Source organism: Choloepus didactylus, chromosome 6 (genome assembly GCF_015220235.1).
Source record: "Choloepus didactylus isolate mChoDid1 chromosome 6, mChoDid1.pri, whole genome shotgun sequence".
Taxonomy (NCBI): Eukaryota; Metazoa; Chordata; class Mammalia; order Pilosa; family Megalonychidae; genus Choloepus; species Choloepus didactylus.
Window position 1 is genome coordinate 46,234,827 of NC_051312.1, and position 17,830 is coordinate 46,252,656.

General features: G+C 43.7%; 1 protein-coding gene across 2 annotated transcripts in view; it reads right to left on the reverse strand.

Moving 5' to 3' along the window:
- KIAA1549L (KIAA1549 like) overlaps window positions 1-17,830 on the reverse strand; it is a 363,244-nt gene that overhangs the window by 106,586 nt on the left and 238,828 nt on the right. For both annotated transcript variants that reach the window (XM_037840404.1, XM_037840403.1), the window contains exon 11: window positions 6,878-7,041. In XM_037840404.1, the coding sequence (XP_037696332.1) occupies window positions 6,878-7,041 (164 nt within the window). The remainder of the gene's footprint in view (window positions 1-6,877; window positions 7,042-17,830) is intronic.

The following is a 17,830-nucleotide window of genomic DNA, read 5'->3' on the forward strand; positions in this document are numbered from 1 at the left end:
AGGCATAGTTTCCTTGGTTATCCAAATCAGGTTTTCCCAGACCAGAACAGGCTCAGGTCCCAGAGGGAAGAAATATTCAGTATCTGGTTTCCCTGTGGGTGTGTCTTAGAAAATTGCTCCACCCTTTGATGCCTCGGGTCACTGTGCTTTTCTGCCCAGCAGGTGACGCCTGTTAGCCTATAATTCTTGACTGGTGTGAGGAGGTAGGGCCGTGTTCCCCCAGGCTCTGGGTCCTGGTTCTGAATGGAAAGGGCCCCACCCCTTTCCTCCTAGAGAAGACAGACCCCCCAGGTGGAGGTCATTAGCATTTCAATGGTCTTGCTCTCTGCTTGTGCTGTCTCCACCCTTCCTGGAGTCACAGCCCTGGAAACTGAAAATGACTGGGGCTTTCTCCACTGAGCCAGAAAAGAAACAGATAGTCCCCTTCAGACCCAGTCCACGGCAACCCTCCGGCTCTCCCAGGTCAGTCGTCACCCAAAGCCTCTGTCTGTTTTTTGGGGCTGCGTACCTGTAGTGAGCAGTTCATACTCGCTACTTAAAACCCCAGTTGGAGCTCAGCTGAGCTATATTCGCTTGCTGGGAGAGAGCTTCTCTCTGGCACCACGCCGCTCTGCAGCTCGGGCTATGGGGGAGGGGGTCTCCCGACCTGGTTCCGCAGGTTTTACTTACAGATTTTATGCTGTGTTCTCGGGCATTCCTCCCAATTCAGGTTGGTGTATGATGAATGGATGGTCTCGTTTGTCCCCCCGCAGTTATTCTGGATTATTTACTAGTTGTTTCTGGTTTTTTCTAGTTGTTCCAGGGGGACTACTTAGCTTCCACTCCTCTCTATGCCGCCATCTTGCCCCTCCAAGATCTGACAATGCCTTCTTGACCAAAAGGGGGAAGAGAATTGAAACAAAATAAAGTTTCAGTGGCTAAGAGATTTCAAATAGAGTCGAGAGGTCATTCTTGAGGTTATTCTTAAGCAAGCTTCAGGCAGATATTGCAAATTGACACAGTAAGCCAAGCCTCAACCAAGACTATTCCTGAAAATCCTGAAGAATACCCTGGGCTCCATCTAAGACTCCATAAAAATTTTACCTATTAAGTTTATTTTTTCAGAAACTTAAAGCCTCCAGATGGCTCCCATGTCAGATAAGCCCTGAAACCCAGAGGTACCAGTCTCTCCAAGAACATCCACCAGTTTCACTCCTCTACCCCTGGTATCGACATCCCTTTGTAGCATGAAGAAGTTAGAATGGTCATTGCCAGATATCCCTGAAGTTTGAGAAAACGATCAAATGAGAGGGAGGAGTTGTAACTGAGAAGTTAGGATTTAACAAATGTTTATGACTACTGACTTATTATATAGACATTTCTTTTTTCATTTCTAGTGTATTAGAATAGCCAGAAGGAAATATCTGACATCATTGAACTGTAATGCAATAGCCTTGATCTTTGATAATGATTGTGTAACTATATAGCTCTTATCTTGCGACTGTGATTGTAAAAACCTTGTGACGACACCTGCTTTATCCAGTGTATGGGTAGATGAGTAATAAAATAAAGACATGCATGAAAAATAATAATAGGTTGGAAATATGGGGAAAAGATACCCTTATGTAAACTACAGAAAATAGTTAATAGTACTACCTTAATAATCTTTCATCAATTGAAGCAAATTAACTACTATTAGAGAAGAAAAAAAAACAGTAGCATTACAAAAAAAAGTGCTATCATCAATTGTAACAAATTTTCCACACCAATGCAAGTGCTGGTGGTGGAGAGGTGTATGGGAATCCTATATTTTATGCATGACTGTTCTGTAAGCCTACAACTTCTCTAATAAATTTTTTTTTAATAAAAAAAAGAGAGATGACTAGAAATGGTAAATTTACAGACATAGAAAGCAGATTAGCAGTTACCAGGGGAGGGAGTAATGGGGTAGGAGGGAGTAGTAGTATTTTTTTGTAAAGTAGAAAAAAAATTAATAAATAAACACATCAGAAAGAAGAAGATTAAAAAAAAAAAAAAAAAAAAAAGCATGGGCCTTGAAGTCAGCCCAAATAGAAGCTGTGTGGACCTGAGCAGGGTACTTGGCCTCCCAGAGCCTCAATTTCCCCATCCATAGAAGAGGCATAATAATGTTCCAAGCAGAGAGCTGCTATGAAGTCTACAGATTGTGTGTAACAGCTGGCACAGAGCCTGGCATCAGGGGCCTCCGTACTTGAGGACTGGAGCAGGTCAGCAGAAAGGCCTGGGAGGCCCACCCCTCTCCAGGTAGCAGGTGGGTCTGCAGGTCCTCCCCCACAGTCAACCAGCAAGGGCCCCAGGGGCTAGCAAATTGTTTCTTTGAAATGCTCTCAACACAACAGTACTTGCGCTGGTTTGAATGTATTATGTCCCCCAAAAGACCATTATCTTTGATGCAGTCTTTTGGGGGCTGATGTATTAGCATTGATTGGGTTGGAACCTTTTGACTGGATGTTTCAATGGAGATATGACCCACCCAACTGTGGGTGATGACTTTGACTGGATAATTTCCATGGAGGTGTTACCCCACCCATTCAGGGTGGGTCTGAATTAGTTCACTGGAGCCACATAAATAAGCTGACAGACAGAAGGCCCTCAGAGCAACTGAGAGTGATATTTTGAAGAAGAGCTGCAGCTAAGAGAGGACAAAACGCCCCAAAAGCAATCTTTTGGAGAACGCCATTTTGAAACACAACCTGGGAGCAAGCAGACACCAGCCACATGCCTTTCCAGCTAACAGAGGTTTTCCGGATGCCAATGGACTTCCTTCAGTGATGGTACCCTGTTGTTGAGGACTTACTTGGACACTTTATGGCCTTAAGACTGTAACTTTGTAACCAAATAAACCCCCTTTATAAAAGCCAATTCATTTCCTGGCATTTTGCAAACGGCAGCATTAGCAAACTGGAACAGCACCTTATACCTCCAACAAGTTTAAAAAAAAAAAAAAAAGGTGGCTAAGGAAAGAAAAAAAAACTACTTTGGGTCATATCACTCTTTTATTAAAAATGTTCGATAGTCCCCAAACTCTTTGGCAAGGCATGTGAGGCCTTTCACAATTGGCTGCACCCATGTTCCCAGCCTCATCTCCTATTGCCCCCTTTTTCTGCTGCACTGCCATGCGCCCCACCCGCTACCCCCTTTTCCAATTCAGTTTAGTTGCAACATCAGTTATTGAGCACTGGCTTGTGCCAGGAACTGTGCTTGATGCTGAAGATATAAAGAACAATAAATGGTCTCCCACCTACAAGGGGCTTGCTATTTCAGATCATTTGAAATTTTCCATAAATTATGCCATCTAATCCTCACTGTAGTTCAAGGATGTAGATATCATCAAGATTTTCCATTTGAGAGATGAAGACACTGAGGTCTGGAGAGTTTAAGCAGCTTACCAAAGCCCACACAGCTGGTTTGCAGTAGAGCCAGGATTTTGACCCAGTACTATGTGACCCATCTAACAATGCTTCACAGTTCCTCTCCCAGGCCCTCTTCCCTTCTGCAGCCCGCCACTGTGGTTGGGGATCTCCTGCTGTACTTGGCCGGACTCCCATGCTGAGGCTCCTGACCCACCTGGGCGGCAATGGAGCCTCCAAGGGCAGCTAAGGCTTTCCGGGACCCCAGTGAGCAGTGCAAGCTGCCCTGGTTCCCTCCCTTCCTCATTCCCCACTTTCTCTGGCTTTCGCCTCTTACCCTTTACACTGGGTAGAACTTATCTCCTGGATACTTCAGTTCACCGGAAAAATGATGATGGGGGCGCAGAGATAAAGGCATCGAGGAATCTTAAAAGGGGGCGATTGTTATTAGGTTCATTATAACAACCCCTGCATATGTTTGGCACTTAAAGCCTGCAAAACACTGACATCTCATTTTGTGCTCACAACAAACTTTGAAGTAAGCAGGGCAAGCATCACGGTCTCCATTTTACAGATAAGTAAATAGAAGCTCAGAGAAGGTTCGGGACTTGCCTAAATTCACATAGCCAAGTGCTGAAAGACTCAAGACTAGCCCCTCAGTCTTCTGATCCCAGGGCAGTGGCCTTTCAACCTTCAACTTGAAAATTACCTGGGATTAATTAATAGCCCATTGGATGCACAGTAGTGACTCCCAGGCCCAGTAATACATCATGAACTGTCTATAATTACTTCAGTGGGGTTTTTAAAAATTATCAAATCAAAATCATTTCCAATAGACATGTTCCCTAGACCTTTAAAGAAAGAAAAAAAGAAAACACAAGTGTAATTATAACAGCCAAACTGTATTTAATGTTTCTTATGTGCCAGACACAATTCAAAGCAATTTATGTAAATTAACTCTCTTAATCCTCAAAGCAACCTACCATGGGTACTGTTATCATGCCCATTTTACAGATGTGGAAGTTGAGGCACAAAGAAGTCAAGTAACTTACTGGAGGCCATACAGATAGTGTGTGAGACAGAGGAAATAGAAGGCTGTCCTTAGCGGGTGACTGATCTGTTCCAAGCAGATTTTCATTTAGAGGCTCCATCCTGTGCACACCTGTGGCCCTGACAACTTCCCCCTAAGGTAGCCTGTCCAGGTGGCCATGTTCTTTTCAATTATATGAAGGGAAAAATTGGGAAAAGGCTGTGATTCCAATAACAAAGAGTCAGGAGAAGTGAGGTAGGAAGTGGGGAGGCATGACCCCTTGCCCTCCTGCATTTATCATTCTCTCAACATTCCACCTGCAGAAGCCTGGGTGACAACAGTGGTGACAGGATTATGTCCACAGCACCTTGTCTCTAAGGAGGGGTGCAGATGTCCACGCCCTGGCCTCGGTTCCCAGGAAAGCCACACTCACCTCCTGTGCTCAGCATGTGAAGTTTATAACTGAGCCTCAGCAGGGATCCCGAGAGATCCCTCTGTCACTGTCACCTGCATTCTAAAGATGCAGTGATGTCCCTGGGACGCTCCTCCTAGCCTATGCATTGGTGGCAGGAGCTAACTTTCTCATTCAGTATCATCACCTTGGCATTAACTGAATTCTGCTCACACACACAAGGTTGTGGGAAGGGATACAGGCGGCTCCCTCCTCTCTCGAACGCTGCAGCAAGAAAGAGGCCGTTCCACACTACTGGCTTCCCATGAAGAAAGGGCTTTGGAAATCAACGTGCATAGCCCAGCCTCATTGAGGGGGACAACCACCACCACTGCCACACACAAGGGAGTTCAATCTTCTTGTGGAACATCAATTTGCTTGATTTTCAACGTCAGCCAGATATCGCATGAAGTACCATGCACTGGGTAGGAATATAAAAGGGGCTATAGAAACCACAAAATTTAATCTGTTCCAGCTTCAGGCAGCTTTCAAGCCAGAAGGTATGCTGAAATCATGTGTAACCCAACTCATCTTGGCAAATTAATAAAATTTTGACTTAATCTATGACACAAAGATTTCAGTATGGCATGTTTTGTATTTCTGGACTTGGTTGCAATTAGGTTCTGGTGATTACCATTACATCTGGAAGGCTAGAGCTGTAGCTAAGTGAAGATGAAAATAAATGCCCCTTCTTGGAATAGTTTCATTTTTCCCTGATTGGGTAATTCCTAGTGTACACTTTTTACCAACATTGTGCTGTATCTGGGAAGTGATGTCTTTGTGTCAACAGAAACAGAACAGCTTGCCTAATCAATCTGCAGCTCTGCAACAGGTGTATCAATTCAATAAGCAATAAAAATCCTTTGACTTCTTTTGCTGAAGCAAGGTGTGATCATGCAGAAAGAACTAGGTGTGTGGTGTGTGACTCCTGCAAGGACAATCTCCATGCCTGGAGTGACTTCCAATGGATATACACAGCAAGGAATGATTCACCGATTCATTCCTGCACAGGCAGACAAAGCCTGGAAGTTCAGAACTGGCAGGGGATCCCACCCCCAAATCTCAGGGTCCAGGAAGGTATGTAAAGTAGAAAGAGCCCAGAGACTCCGATGTGGGCCTGAGTTATCCCTCTGCTGCCAGTTGTGTGACTTTGGACAAGCCCACAGTCTCTCCTTCCCTTAGACTTCTCGGCAATAAAACAAGGATAATAAATCCTGTCCTGACTATGACCTACCTTGCAGTGTTGCTGAGACAAGCAAACGAGGTGATGGACCTGGAAGGGCCCAGCAAATTGTAGGGCATTATTTAAACCTCAGGTATTACAGGTTACTACATTTCCCTTGGGGAATATCACACAGGGAGCTACATGACTGGGAATCGGCCTTCAGAATTCCCTCAGTCCATTCCCCTCACAGTCACCAGGAGTGGGTGGTGTGGGGAGGTGGAGGCGGTGGAGGGAGGCCAGGGCTCCAGGCTGGGCTTCTGTCAAGCTGCAGGACTGGAGTTTGGTGGCTGCCCAGCCAAGGCTCTGCAGTTTGACCGTGAAGGTAAGTCATTCCAGCCAATGGAAGAAGGAGTGTTTGGAGGGTCTAATGTCCCCCAAAGAGGCCTGCATTGGGACCCAAAAGACCTGATTCTGTATCATCAGTTCTGTTACTTACTAATTGCATGCCCTTGAAGGAGACACTTCTCATCTGTAAAAGGAAGGAGTCTCCACTCAAGGCTATCTAGCTTCTAATTTTCTGTGCCTCATTTTCCTCATCTGTAAAATAATGGTGCTTCCTCAAAGGGTTGCTGCAAGGATTGAGTTGCTATATGTAAAGCACTTAGAAGCCCTTAGGGCAGAAGCATTAGATAATATTAGCCATTGTGTCCTGATTGTAAAAGTGAAGACTCTCCTTCAAAATGAGGATGTGCAAGGATGTTTCTGAAGGTACTTACGATGACCTCAAAAACCAGGAGGGAAAAGACAGGAAGAGCCCCGCAGGCCCAGCTCTTGTTACCCTTCCCGCCGCTGCTTCTGCTTACCTTCGCTCTCTGAGGCAGGTTCATCACAGTGTCCGGCTTGAAGTCATTCTTATTCTTCCTGCAGAGCACAGCCGTGATGATGATGATGATGACTGTGACCACGGCGATGGGCGCCAGCACCGCGGCGATGATCCACAGGTTGTTGGGCGGGTTCTTCACGACAGCTGTGGGGAAGAGCAAGTGGGAAGCAGAGGAGAGGGAGGAGGAAAGCACGCCCTAAATAAAGCCCCTCCAGCCTCAGGTCAGGAGACGGAAGGTTGAGGAGGTTAAGAGGGTTTGGGGTCAGAAAGTCTCCACCTCTGCAGCCATGGGACCTTGGGCAAGTTACTCAAGCTCTGTGAGTCTCAGTTTCCTCACCTGTAAAATGGGACCATCACTTTGTGAGGAGTCAGAGAGACAAGGTACATGTGGCATGCAGCCCCTGGTAGGTGCTCCATACATGCTAGCCTGGATTATTAAGGAGGGGGTTGAAGAAGTATCATCACCAGTTTTCTCCCAAGTGATGTCCATGAGCCAAAGGAGAAGAGAAGAGGAGAAATCTAAGGATGAGATTTCTGGAGTCAGGAAGTAAAGACCAGTGGGAGATGGTCCTAAATGTTATAGTGAAGTTACCCTCTGAGAAGGCAATGAATAAAATGCAACTGAGTGGATGACCCTCCTCCAGAAGAGGGGGTGGGAGATGCTTGGAAATGCCTCAGTCTAATCAAATTCATCAGGCTGTTCTCAGAACCAGAGTAAAGAAAAGAGTACTCAAAGTCATTGTCAGCAGTTAGAATGTGTTATTTAAAAAGTAGGTGCCTCTGGGAGGAAAAGGGATCGATAAACTTGGAAGGGGCAACAGGGTGATGGTCATCCTCTATATCATGATAGGGACCTGAGCTACACAGGTGCATACCTTGGTCAAACTGCATCAAATGGTCTATTTAGGATCTGCGCATTTCATTGTATATAAATTTTACCTAAAAACATAAACAAATACTAAACTGTATAGTTAATAATATGCATGCTAAAGTATTAAGGGTGGAAATCTACTGATGACTACAACTTATTTTGAAATGTATCAGAAAAATAAGATGGTTGCACACCAGTGTTCATAGCTGAATTATTCACAGAAGTGAAAAGGTGGAAGCAACCCAAGTGTCTATCAACAGATGAATGGATGAACAAAATGTGGTATATAGATACACTGGAATATTATTCATCCATAAAAAGGAACGAAGTTCTGATACACGTTGCAGCATGGCTGAACCTTGAAGACATCATGTTGAGTGAAATAAGACAGACTCAAAAGGACAAATATTGTATGATTGCACTTACATAAAATACTTAGAATAAGCAAACATAGACAAAAAGAGTACAGGTCCCCAACTGCTGGGAAGTTATTGCTTAGTGGGTACAGAGTTTCTGCTTGGGGTGATGGAAGAGTTTTGGTAAATGGATGGTGGTGTTGGCACCATATTGTGAGTATTATTAACATCACTGAATTGTACACATGGGAGTGGTTAAAATGGGAACTTTTGTGTGGTATATATGTTGCCACCATAAAACTTTTTTTAAAAGGTGTATTGATGGATGGATAGATGAACAGACATGTGATAATGAAAATACAGTAAAATGTTAATTGTGCAATCTAGGTTTAAGAAAAATGCAAAAAAAAAAAAAAAAAAAAAAAAGATGAGAAGAAAAATTTTAAAACCATCAATGTGAGATGGTTGAGTCTCCCCCAGAATCACTACTCAGGAAGCTTGGAAAACACTTCAGTCCAATAGAAAACCAGTATGTTTTTAGAACTGGAATAAAGTAAGTAAAAAACCAATTGTCTGTGGGAAGAGAGAGTTGTCAGACAGGAGTGAGGCCTTCAGAAAACCTAGATAAAAAGAACCAAAGGAAGAGATCTTGGCCATTCCAGGGGAATGTGCTCTCCCTGGCACATTCCGGTTGGATGGCAGGTCTATCCCAGTCGATAAGAAGGCTGCAATGGGAAGTTTCTGTGCTACTGTCTGTTAATATCACCCAGTTCTTCTCTTCTCTCCCACTCCCTAATGACCTCATCCAGACTCAGGGCATTAAATACCCTCTAAGCCCGGACGATGCTTATTTATGTAACTCCAGCCAGGACCTCTACCCTAAATTCCAGACTCCTATATTCAACTGCTTACTCAAGTCTCCAACTGGATACTTACAGGCATCTCAAACTTCTTATGCCCAGAATCCAACTCTCAAATTTTCCCCTCAAACCATTCTTCCTGAAGTATTTTCCACTCAATAAATGGCAACTCTTTCTTTCCAGTTGCTCAGGCTAATAGCCTTGACATCAATGCTGATTTTTTTCTTATGCTTTCACCCAACATCTTAGTCATCTACAAATCCTGTCATCTCCGCCTTCAACATATATCCAGAATCTATTCACTTCCCAACACCACTAATACCACTGTGGTCTAAGCCACTGAAGTCTCTCACTTGAATCACTGCAGTGGCCTCCTACCTGCCCCTTATCCCCTACAGTCTATTCTCAGCACCGCCAGAGGGATCCTTTAAAAAACAGAACTGTGATCACAACACTCCTTTGCTCAGAACCTTTGAGAGGCTCCCACCCCACTCAGACCAAGAGCTAGTGTCCTTACAATTTCTATAAGACCCTAAACTATCTGGCGTTTGTGGGGACATAATATATTCAAACCGGCACAATCACCAATTGATAAAAACTGTGAAAAAGACATCTTAGCTAACCAGATACCAGCTGTCTTTCTTATCTGGTAGTACTTGGATGTGACATACTATTAGTACTACCCCATCCCCACTACCTCTCTGACCTTATATATACAGCTCTTCCCTTCACTCACTCCGTTCCACTCCAGTGACTTCCTTATTGTTCTTCAAACATGCTGTGCATGCTCCTGTCCAGGGCCTTTGCACTGGGCTGATGACTCCACTCTGGGAAGCTCTTTCTCCAGATAGCCACATGGCTCCCTTCCTTCAGGCCTCTGTCCAAATGTCATCCTATTAGTGAGGCCCGTCCTGTGCTCTGTATATAAAATAACGTCTGTCCCTGTCCCTGGCTATCCCCCTCACTTATTTAATATAAATATTCTCTAAAGCAGAGTTCTCAAACATTAATGTGCACCAATCACTTGGGGATCTTTTTCAAATGTGGATTCTGATCCTTGCACGTTTGGAATGGGCCTGAGATTCTGCCTTTCTAACCAGCCCTCAGGTGATGTCTCAGCAGAAGGCCCCCAGACCCTCCTTGAATGGCAAGGCTTTAAAGCACTATCACCCCTGTCACGATACATATGTATATGCTCATTATCTGTCACCCTTTGTCCCCTCCATTAGAATGTATACTCCAAGAAGGAAGGGAGTTTTCTGTCTCTTGTCCACTGCTGCATCTCTAACACCTAGAACAGGGCCTTACACATAGTAAGCACTCAATCAAAAGTTGAATGAATGCATAAATGAACTCCATTATTCTTGTTGCAAGTTGGCTCCCCCTACAGGTTTCTTACAGGACTAGTCACCAGCTAAGAGGAGATACTCTATCTTCTTCATAGTCCTATTCCATACTTTAAATTAATATATTGGCAATCTGATTTATATATCAACCTATTGTAAGTCTGGTTAGTATGAGTTGGTCCCCCTAATCCTTTTGAACTTTGAGGGGTACTAGACCTGCAAAGCTGAGGACCAGACTCTGGAATATAGAGACCCTACTAGTGAAGGCCACATGGTGAGGACGTGCTGGAGGAGACAACTGCCCCTGACTTCAACTGGTATCTGGTTAGCCAAGATGTCTTTCTTATCTGGTAGTACTTGGATGTAACATACTATTAGTACAAAAGAACTTCTTTTTCACAGTTTTTATCAATTGGTGATTGTGCCAGTTTCAATGTATTATGTCCCCACAAACGTCATTATCTTTGATGTAATCTTGTGTGGCAGACCCATCAGTGTTAATTAGATTGTAATTCTTTGAGTGTTTCCATGGAGATTTGCCCCACCCAACTGTGGGTGATGACTCTGATTGGATAATTTCCATGGAGGTGTTGGCCCACCCATTGTGTGCGTCTAAATTAAATTACTGGTGCACTATATAAGATCAGACAGAAGGAGCGAGCTTGCTACAGTGAAGAAGGACACTTTGAAGAATACACTGGAACTGAGAGAGGAGCTTCAGCTTACAGAGACATTTTGGAGACGGCCTTTCAAAGCAGACTTTTGCTCCGGAGAAGCTAAGACAGGACAAATGCCCCAAGAGCAACTAACAGTGACATTTTTGAGGAGCTGAAGCCTAAAAGAGCAACGTCCTGGGGGAAAGCTATTTTGAAACCAGAACTTGGAGCAGACTCTGGCCACGTGCCTTCCCAGCGAACAGAGGTTTTCCAGACACTACTGGCCATCCTTCAGTGAAGCTACCCAATTGTTGATGCCTTACCTTGGACACTTCATGGCCTTAAGACTGTAACTGTGTAACCAAATAAACCCCCTTTATAAAAGCCAGTCCATTTCTCGTGTTTTGCATATGGGCAGCATTAGCAAACTAGAACAGTGATTAATCACATTATTAGCTTCTGAAAACAGCTCATTAGATAATGTGCTTCTGTTGACATTAAACACTTTAATTGCTTCTATTTTTAGAAATTCAGTATTTTTTGGGAGTTTTATGCCACTAACATTTTTTAAAACTCAGAGTTTCTGTGGAAGGTATCAATATGCCTTTTTTTTCCCGTGCTATTCTATCCTGATGGAGAAAAGTATAGCATTAGAATATGGTACCTTGAATATATTTATTTTTCATTAGCAAGAATGAAACATTTATGTGTTCAGCTTTTACTCAGCTTTACTGTTTTACAGGATGCATTTCTTCTTGGTGCAGTATATAAAATCCCTTCATTGCTATTCAAATGTGGAGAGAGAACAGATTTATCTTATGTACATTAATAAATTCATTTAATGGTCAAAATGATAGTAAAGTTAGGACAACCGAAGTCATCCAAGCCCAATACATTCATTGGCATAATGATCTAAGAGTACAGTCACGTACCAAGGTGAAAAGATTATTTAATTTGCAAGAATTGCATTAGAGGAAGGCTAGGAAGAGGAGCCAACTTGTCCTGAGTGCCTACTGTGCGTCAGGCGCTAGGACAGGTCCTCTGCCCGCATGCTGTTCTTATCCCAATTTGCATGAGGAAATGAGCCCCAGGGATGTTAGACATGGATAAAAATTCATTTATCTGAATTATACAGTTTGTCAGTCCTGAGTTAACACGTGCATGGAAGTGTGCATGCATGTGCACACATGTATTTGTCAGAAGGAGTGAAGTCAAAAAGTCTAAATAAGCTAAACTCGATAAATTATTCTCAAGTAAAGCGAATGTTGAAAAGAGAAGGAACTCATTGAAAAATATTTCTAGCTCATTCCTGTGGCTATCCCTTATGTCTCAAACATAGAAGTTATAAAGTGGTGTGAGTTGATGCAGGGAAGAGTCTATCTAATCCAGTGCCCAGCTGCTAGTGAGTGTTCAGTCCATGCCTTCTCCTGATCAGAACCCTCCCATGGCTTCCTATCCCACTCAGGGTGCAAACTGAGGTCCTTACAAGGGCACAGCCCATGAGGCCCTAGTGATCTCGGCCCCTCATCAGCACCTCTGCCATCCTCACTATCACTCTCCTCCCTCAGTGGCCTCCTAGCTGGCCTCAAACCCTCCAGGCACTTCCTTGCTCTTCCCTCTCCTTGGAACCTTGTCCCCAAATATATATGCTCGAGGACTGCTCCCTCCTTCCCTTCCTTCAGATGGTCATTCAAAGGTTACTCCCTCAGTGAGCCTCTCCCTGACCCTCCTACAACGTAAATGCACAACCACTATCTCCTGGACATCCCCTAGCCCTTCTCTGCTTAATTGTTCTCCATCCCAATATCTTCAGTGTGCAGATAAGTACACACAGTAGGTGCCTGAAAAATATTTGTTGAAGGAATGAATGAGTATGAGTTCCCTTGGCCAAGGTGTCAGATGATCTCTTTCTTTAGGGGCATTTTTTTTAAAAAGATAAATGCCTGATGGCCATGTAAGGTAAATCACTGCTTCTCCATGGGGAGGCATTCACCTACTGCAGCTGGTTAACTGCTCTGAAAGGCTCTAAACTCAGTCCCTGCAAATGAGCAGATGAAAACCTCCATACGAAATGCAGCCATTTCTTAAGGGATCGAATGCTGCACCATCATCCAGAAGGTCAAAAGGGCATTGCACACTCCACTCTTGACTCTAGAATTAGTGGTTTAGAAGGCATTGGAACACACAGAACATCAACACTCCTTTCACAGGGACAAGGGCTTCGTTCAACTCTGACTACTCATAGTGCTGACCTCAGATTAATACTGTAGGCTGATTTCAAAACTATTAGGAGAAAATAGGATTAAAAAAAAAAAAAAAAACTCTGTTGGTTCCTCCTCTACCTCATTGGCTTGGGCTTCCTCTTCATCTGCTCCTCGGTAGTATTTCCCAGGGTCCTGTCCCCTTGCTTTCCTCTTCTTTCTTCCAGCTATACTCTCTCCCCAGGCATTCACATTTACTCTGGAATTTTAACTCTCACCTGTAGCCACATAATTCTCAAAATCTATAATGCTAATGTCAACCTGCCCCTGGAGCTGCTCTAGGCTTGGATTCCCATCAGCTTTCCTAACATCACCCCTCAATATCAGCACCTCTCTATATCCCATCCCCACCCCGTGATAATCTGTCAGTTCTCCCTTGACACAGCAACAGCATCCCTTCAATATCTCATCAGTATCCCCTCAATCTCCCCATGGCACCCCTTCAACATCCCATCAACACCCCTCAATAGCCTATCAGCACTTTATACTAAACATTTTATGTGCAATAACGAGTTCTTTTAATCCTCCAAGCACCTTCATTAGATAGCTCTTTTTTTAATACTCCCATTTTACAGATAAGGAAATTGAAGGTCAGAGAGGGAAATAATTATTCTCCAAGCTCCATAACCAGAAAGTGGAGGAGCAGAGACTCAAGCCCAGGGCTGTCTTATTTCAAAGTCTCTGCTCTTAACTGCTTTGGCTTCTTCTAACCATGTGCCTCACTCAGTGCCTAGCAGAGGCATTTAGGAAAGGTTAGTCCCTTTGCCTTCACTAGTATACAGCCAGGCAGTAGCTGGGGCTGGGTATAGAATGGATGAAGACGAATGGGATGTGGTAGTAGTCTTTAAGGAACCCAAGTTTAATGAGGGAGAGAGAGAGAAAACAATTCACTATTGCTCAATGTGGTAAGCGCAACGGAACTCTCTGCTCCTGGAACTAAGGGAGAGGATGCTAAGCCTCAGGGGGTCAGCATCATATTCAGAGGACTGGGGAATATGAAGAATGAATACTCTTGGGTTAGCAAAGCTTTAGGTGTGAAGGAAAGAAAAGTAGAAGGCACGGCTGCAAAATTAGCCTGGTGGCCCATCCCTGGGAGTCGTGTCCCACTTTGCCAGGGAGACTGCACCCCTGGGGGTCGTGTCCCACGTAGAGGGGAGAATATGAAGTTTATTTACCGAATTCTGCTTAGAGAGAGATTGCTTCACTTTTAAATGGGCACCTCTGTGTTGGCTAAATTTTAAGTCTATAGTCTCAGGAACCAGATTGCTCGGGTTTGAGTCCCAGCTCTACCATTTGCTGTGTGAGCTTGCATAAGTTACCTAATTCTCTGTGCCTCACTTTCCTTATCTTTGAAATGGAAATAGTTATGGTACCAACCTTGTAAGCCTATTTCACAGTGTTATGAGATTTTAAATATTTTTAAATATATTTAAATATTTTTAAATATTTGTGCTGTACTTAGAACTTAAGGGTTAAATAAAATAAATATATGCCATTAAAAAAAAAAAAATTAGCCTGGAGCCAAGGTTGTAACAGGACCTGAACATTTGTTGAGTACCTATTGTGAAATACTTGAAAGACCCTTTTTAAGGAGTTTCTATTTTATTCCATGAATCATGGAAAGCCACCAAATATTTTTTTTAATGGAGTAGAGGTAAGATCAGAATCTACATCTTTTTACGATGAGTCTAATTACAGTGTGGAAGGTACATATATGGGAAAGTGTCATTTGGGAAACTACTGCAGTAATCCAAGTAGTAGATAATGCTGAAATGGAGAAAAGGACATGAATTTGTGAGTTATTATAGAAGAGAACTGATAGGATTGAATGGATCTGAAGGAGATAAAGAAGTGGAATGGAGAGAAGGGTAGCAGCTTTGGAGCCAGAACAGGATTTGAAGCTTGAGTCTCGAGCCGCAGGCAAGACTTCCAGGTCAATCTTGCCACCTGGACTCCCATTTCCAAAAGGTGACATGCATCCTCTAATCTGACATGATCTCTCTCTCCTGCGCATGCTCCAAACCCTTCCCTGCTCCCCATCAACTTCCATCAGCAAAGACCCCTTAGCCTCTTCCACCTCTCCAGACATTCCAGTCACCTCTTGTTCTAAATGAAGCCGGCCCCTCCCAAGTACCACACAGCCTGGAGGCAGAAGTGAGGAGGTCATGGAACTGAAGGGGAGAGACAGGGGTTGGATTGTGACAGGAGAAATGATGGAGGGAAGAGACAATGAGCTAGATGTGAAAATCTCTAAAGAACGATGGGAGTTCCCCGGGCATCTAGAGATACCTGCAGCCAGGAGGAGGAGGTACCTCAAAGGACTGCGATTTTGAAAGAAGAGAAGAAATGGCCTGGACATGGCAGTGGAGAACAGGAAGAGGTAAGCCCTGCCAATCCTACTGCATTTCTCTAATCACTTTGTTCTTCCATTGTCAGCACATATTATCACACCCCTCCTGCATGCTCCACTGTTCAAATCCCCCCATACATAACCTCAACCTCAGCTGCCAACCTCGCTTCACTGGGCTTTGAGAAAGCAGCAAAAATCAGAAGAAAATGTCCTCAGGCTTCCATTAAAGTGCACCATTTGACCAGCCCCCACACCCCTGTGTTCTCCTTTCCATCCTGTTACAAAAGGATGAGCTGAGTCTGACCCCTCGTCCACTCAAGGACTTCACTCCTGCAACTCTCACCTCTCTTTTCTGCACTGTCAATTTCTCCCTCTCTATTACAGCATCCCCATCAATATTCAAACATATTCCAATATCTCCCATGTGCCCCATCTGGCAACTGTCCCATTAATCTTCTCCCCTTTGCTGTCACTGCTTCCCACCCCCATGCCTCCTCAGTCCACTCAGTCAAGCTGTCACCACTACTCTTCCCTGAAATCTCTCTTGCCAAGGTCACCACCAACCTCCAACTCATTCAATTCAGTTAATCTCTGTCTTTTATCTTACTGCTTCTCAAGAATAGAAGCTGACACAGTAGCTCACTCTCCTCCAGGAGAATCACTTTCTTCACTTGCTTTCTGGACCCCACCATCTCCTGGGTTTCCTCTCATCTCCCTTTAACTGAGAAGTTAGGATTTAACAAATGATTATGATCACTGAATCATTAGATAGATACTTCTTTTTACTTTCTACTATATTAGAACAGCCAGAGGGAAATAGCTGAAATTTCTGATCTGTCATCCAGCTGCCTTGGTATCTGATAATGATTGTGTAACTACATAGCTTTATCTTGTGACTGTAAAAACCTTGTGACTGACCCCCACTTGTACCCCCTTATCCTGTTTTTCAACTTTAGAGTCTTATGATCACTCAAGACAGCCCCTAATGTTTATTAGTGAAGGGCCTTGAGTCAGCCCAGAACTAACCTATCCCAATTCCAAAACTATCTTGTTAGCAATCTGCTCATGCTCAATAAATTAGATCATCTCTAACTTTGTCATCTTAAACCACTGGGCTCATTAAATGAAAACCTGCCCATCTTTTGATGCTATAAAGCTATTACAGTTCCTGCAGTTTGGGGAGACAGATTTTTAGGCCAATAAGCTGTCTGATCTCCTGCTTCGTGCTTAGCAATAAACTCTTTCTCTCTTTGAAACCCTGATGTCTCAGGAATTGGCTATTTTAGTACATCGGGCAGAAAATGCACTGCTTTTGATTGGTATCATCCCAGGCTGCTCTTTCTCAGTGTCCTTTGCTGGCTTGAGCTCCTTCCATATGTGGATTCCCCAGGGCTCCGTTTTCACCCTCTTCTCTCTAGCTATATTTATCTCCTGGTTACCCTTACCTACTCTCTCAGCTCTAAATATCACTTACATATAGGTTTGTATCTCCTGAGCTCCATGTGTTGGTCTAATAGATGTCTCACACCCAACATGCCTAAAACCAAATTCTTGATTCCATTTCCTGCATTCCCACCTCATCCCCACTAAACCTCTTTCTCCCACATCTTCCCCATCTCAACAAAAGACAGCACAATTAGTGCTCAAGTTTAATCAAGGAGTCACCCTTGAGTCCTCCAACTCCCTTGCCCCCAAATCCATTAGTTTGCTCTATCTCCAAAATATATCCATCACCTCTGTCTCCAAAATATATCCATCCACTTCACCACCTGTTGCCTGTGCACCTGTGCACCTGAAAGTCCATTTTCACTAATGTCCTCTATAATTTATTCTCCACCTGGAGAGAAGGAGAAGCAGCTGACAGCAAAACTCTGGGAAGCCTCATAAAGAAGATGTAGCAAAAGAGATGAATCAAGTCACTGAAGAGAAATGAGAACAGAGCCCAAAATGTTTATTGAATCAAATTGGCTTCAACTCCTCCAGCATACAAATATAATCTCAACGATAGTGATTTACATAGCTATTCATTAGATTAAACTGAGGAGGAAGAATGGGTAGGAACTTGGGGCAAAGCGATATCATTACCATCATCCTAATATCCAAAATATATCCCTTGCCCTAAACCGACTGCTTCAAACAACATGGGAAACCTAGCTAATCGATTTAAGGACCTTGCAGAATAGGAGCATGTTTAGCTCTGCGTCCATTAACACAGGTTTGGGGAATCTCTTTG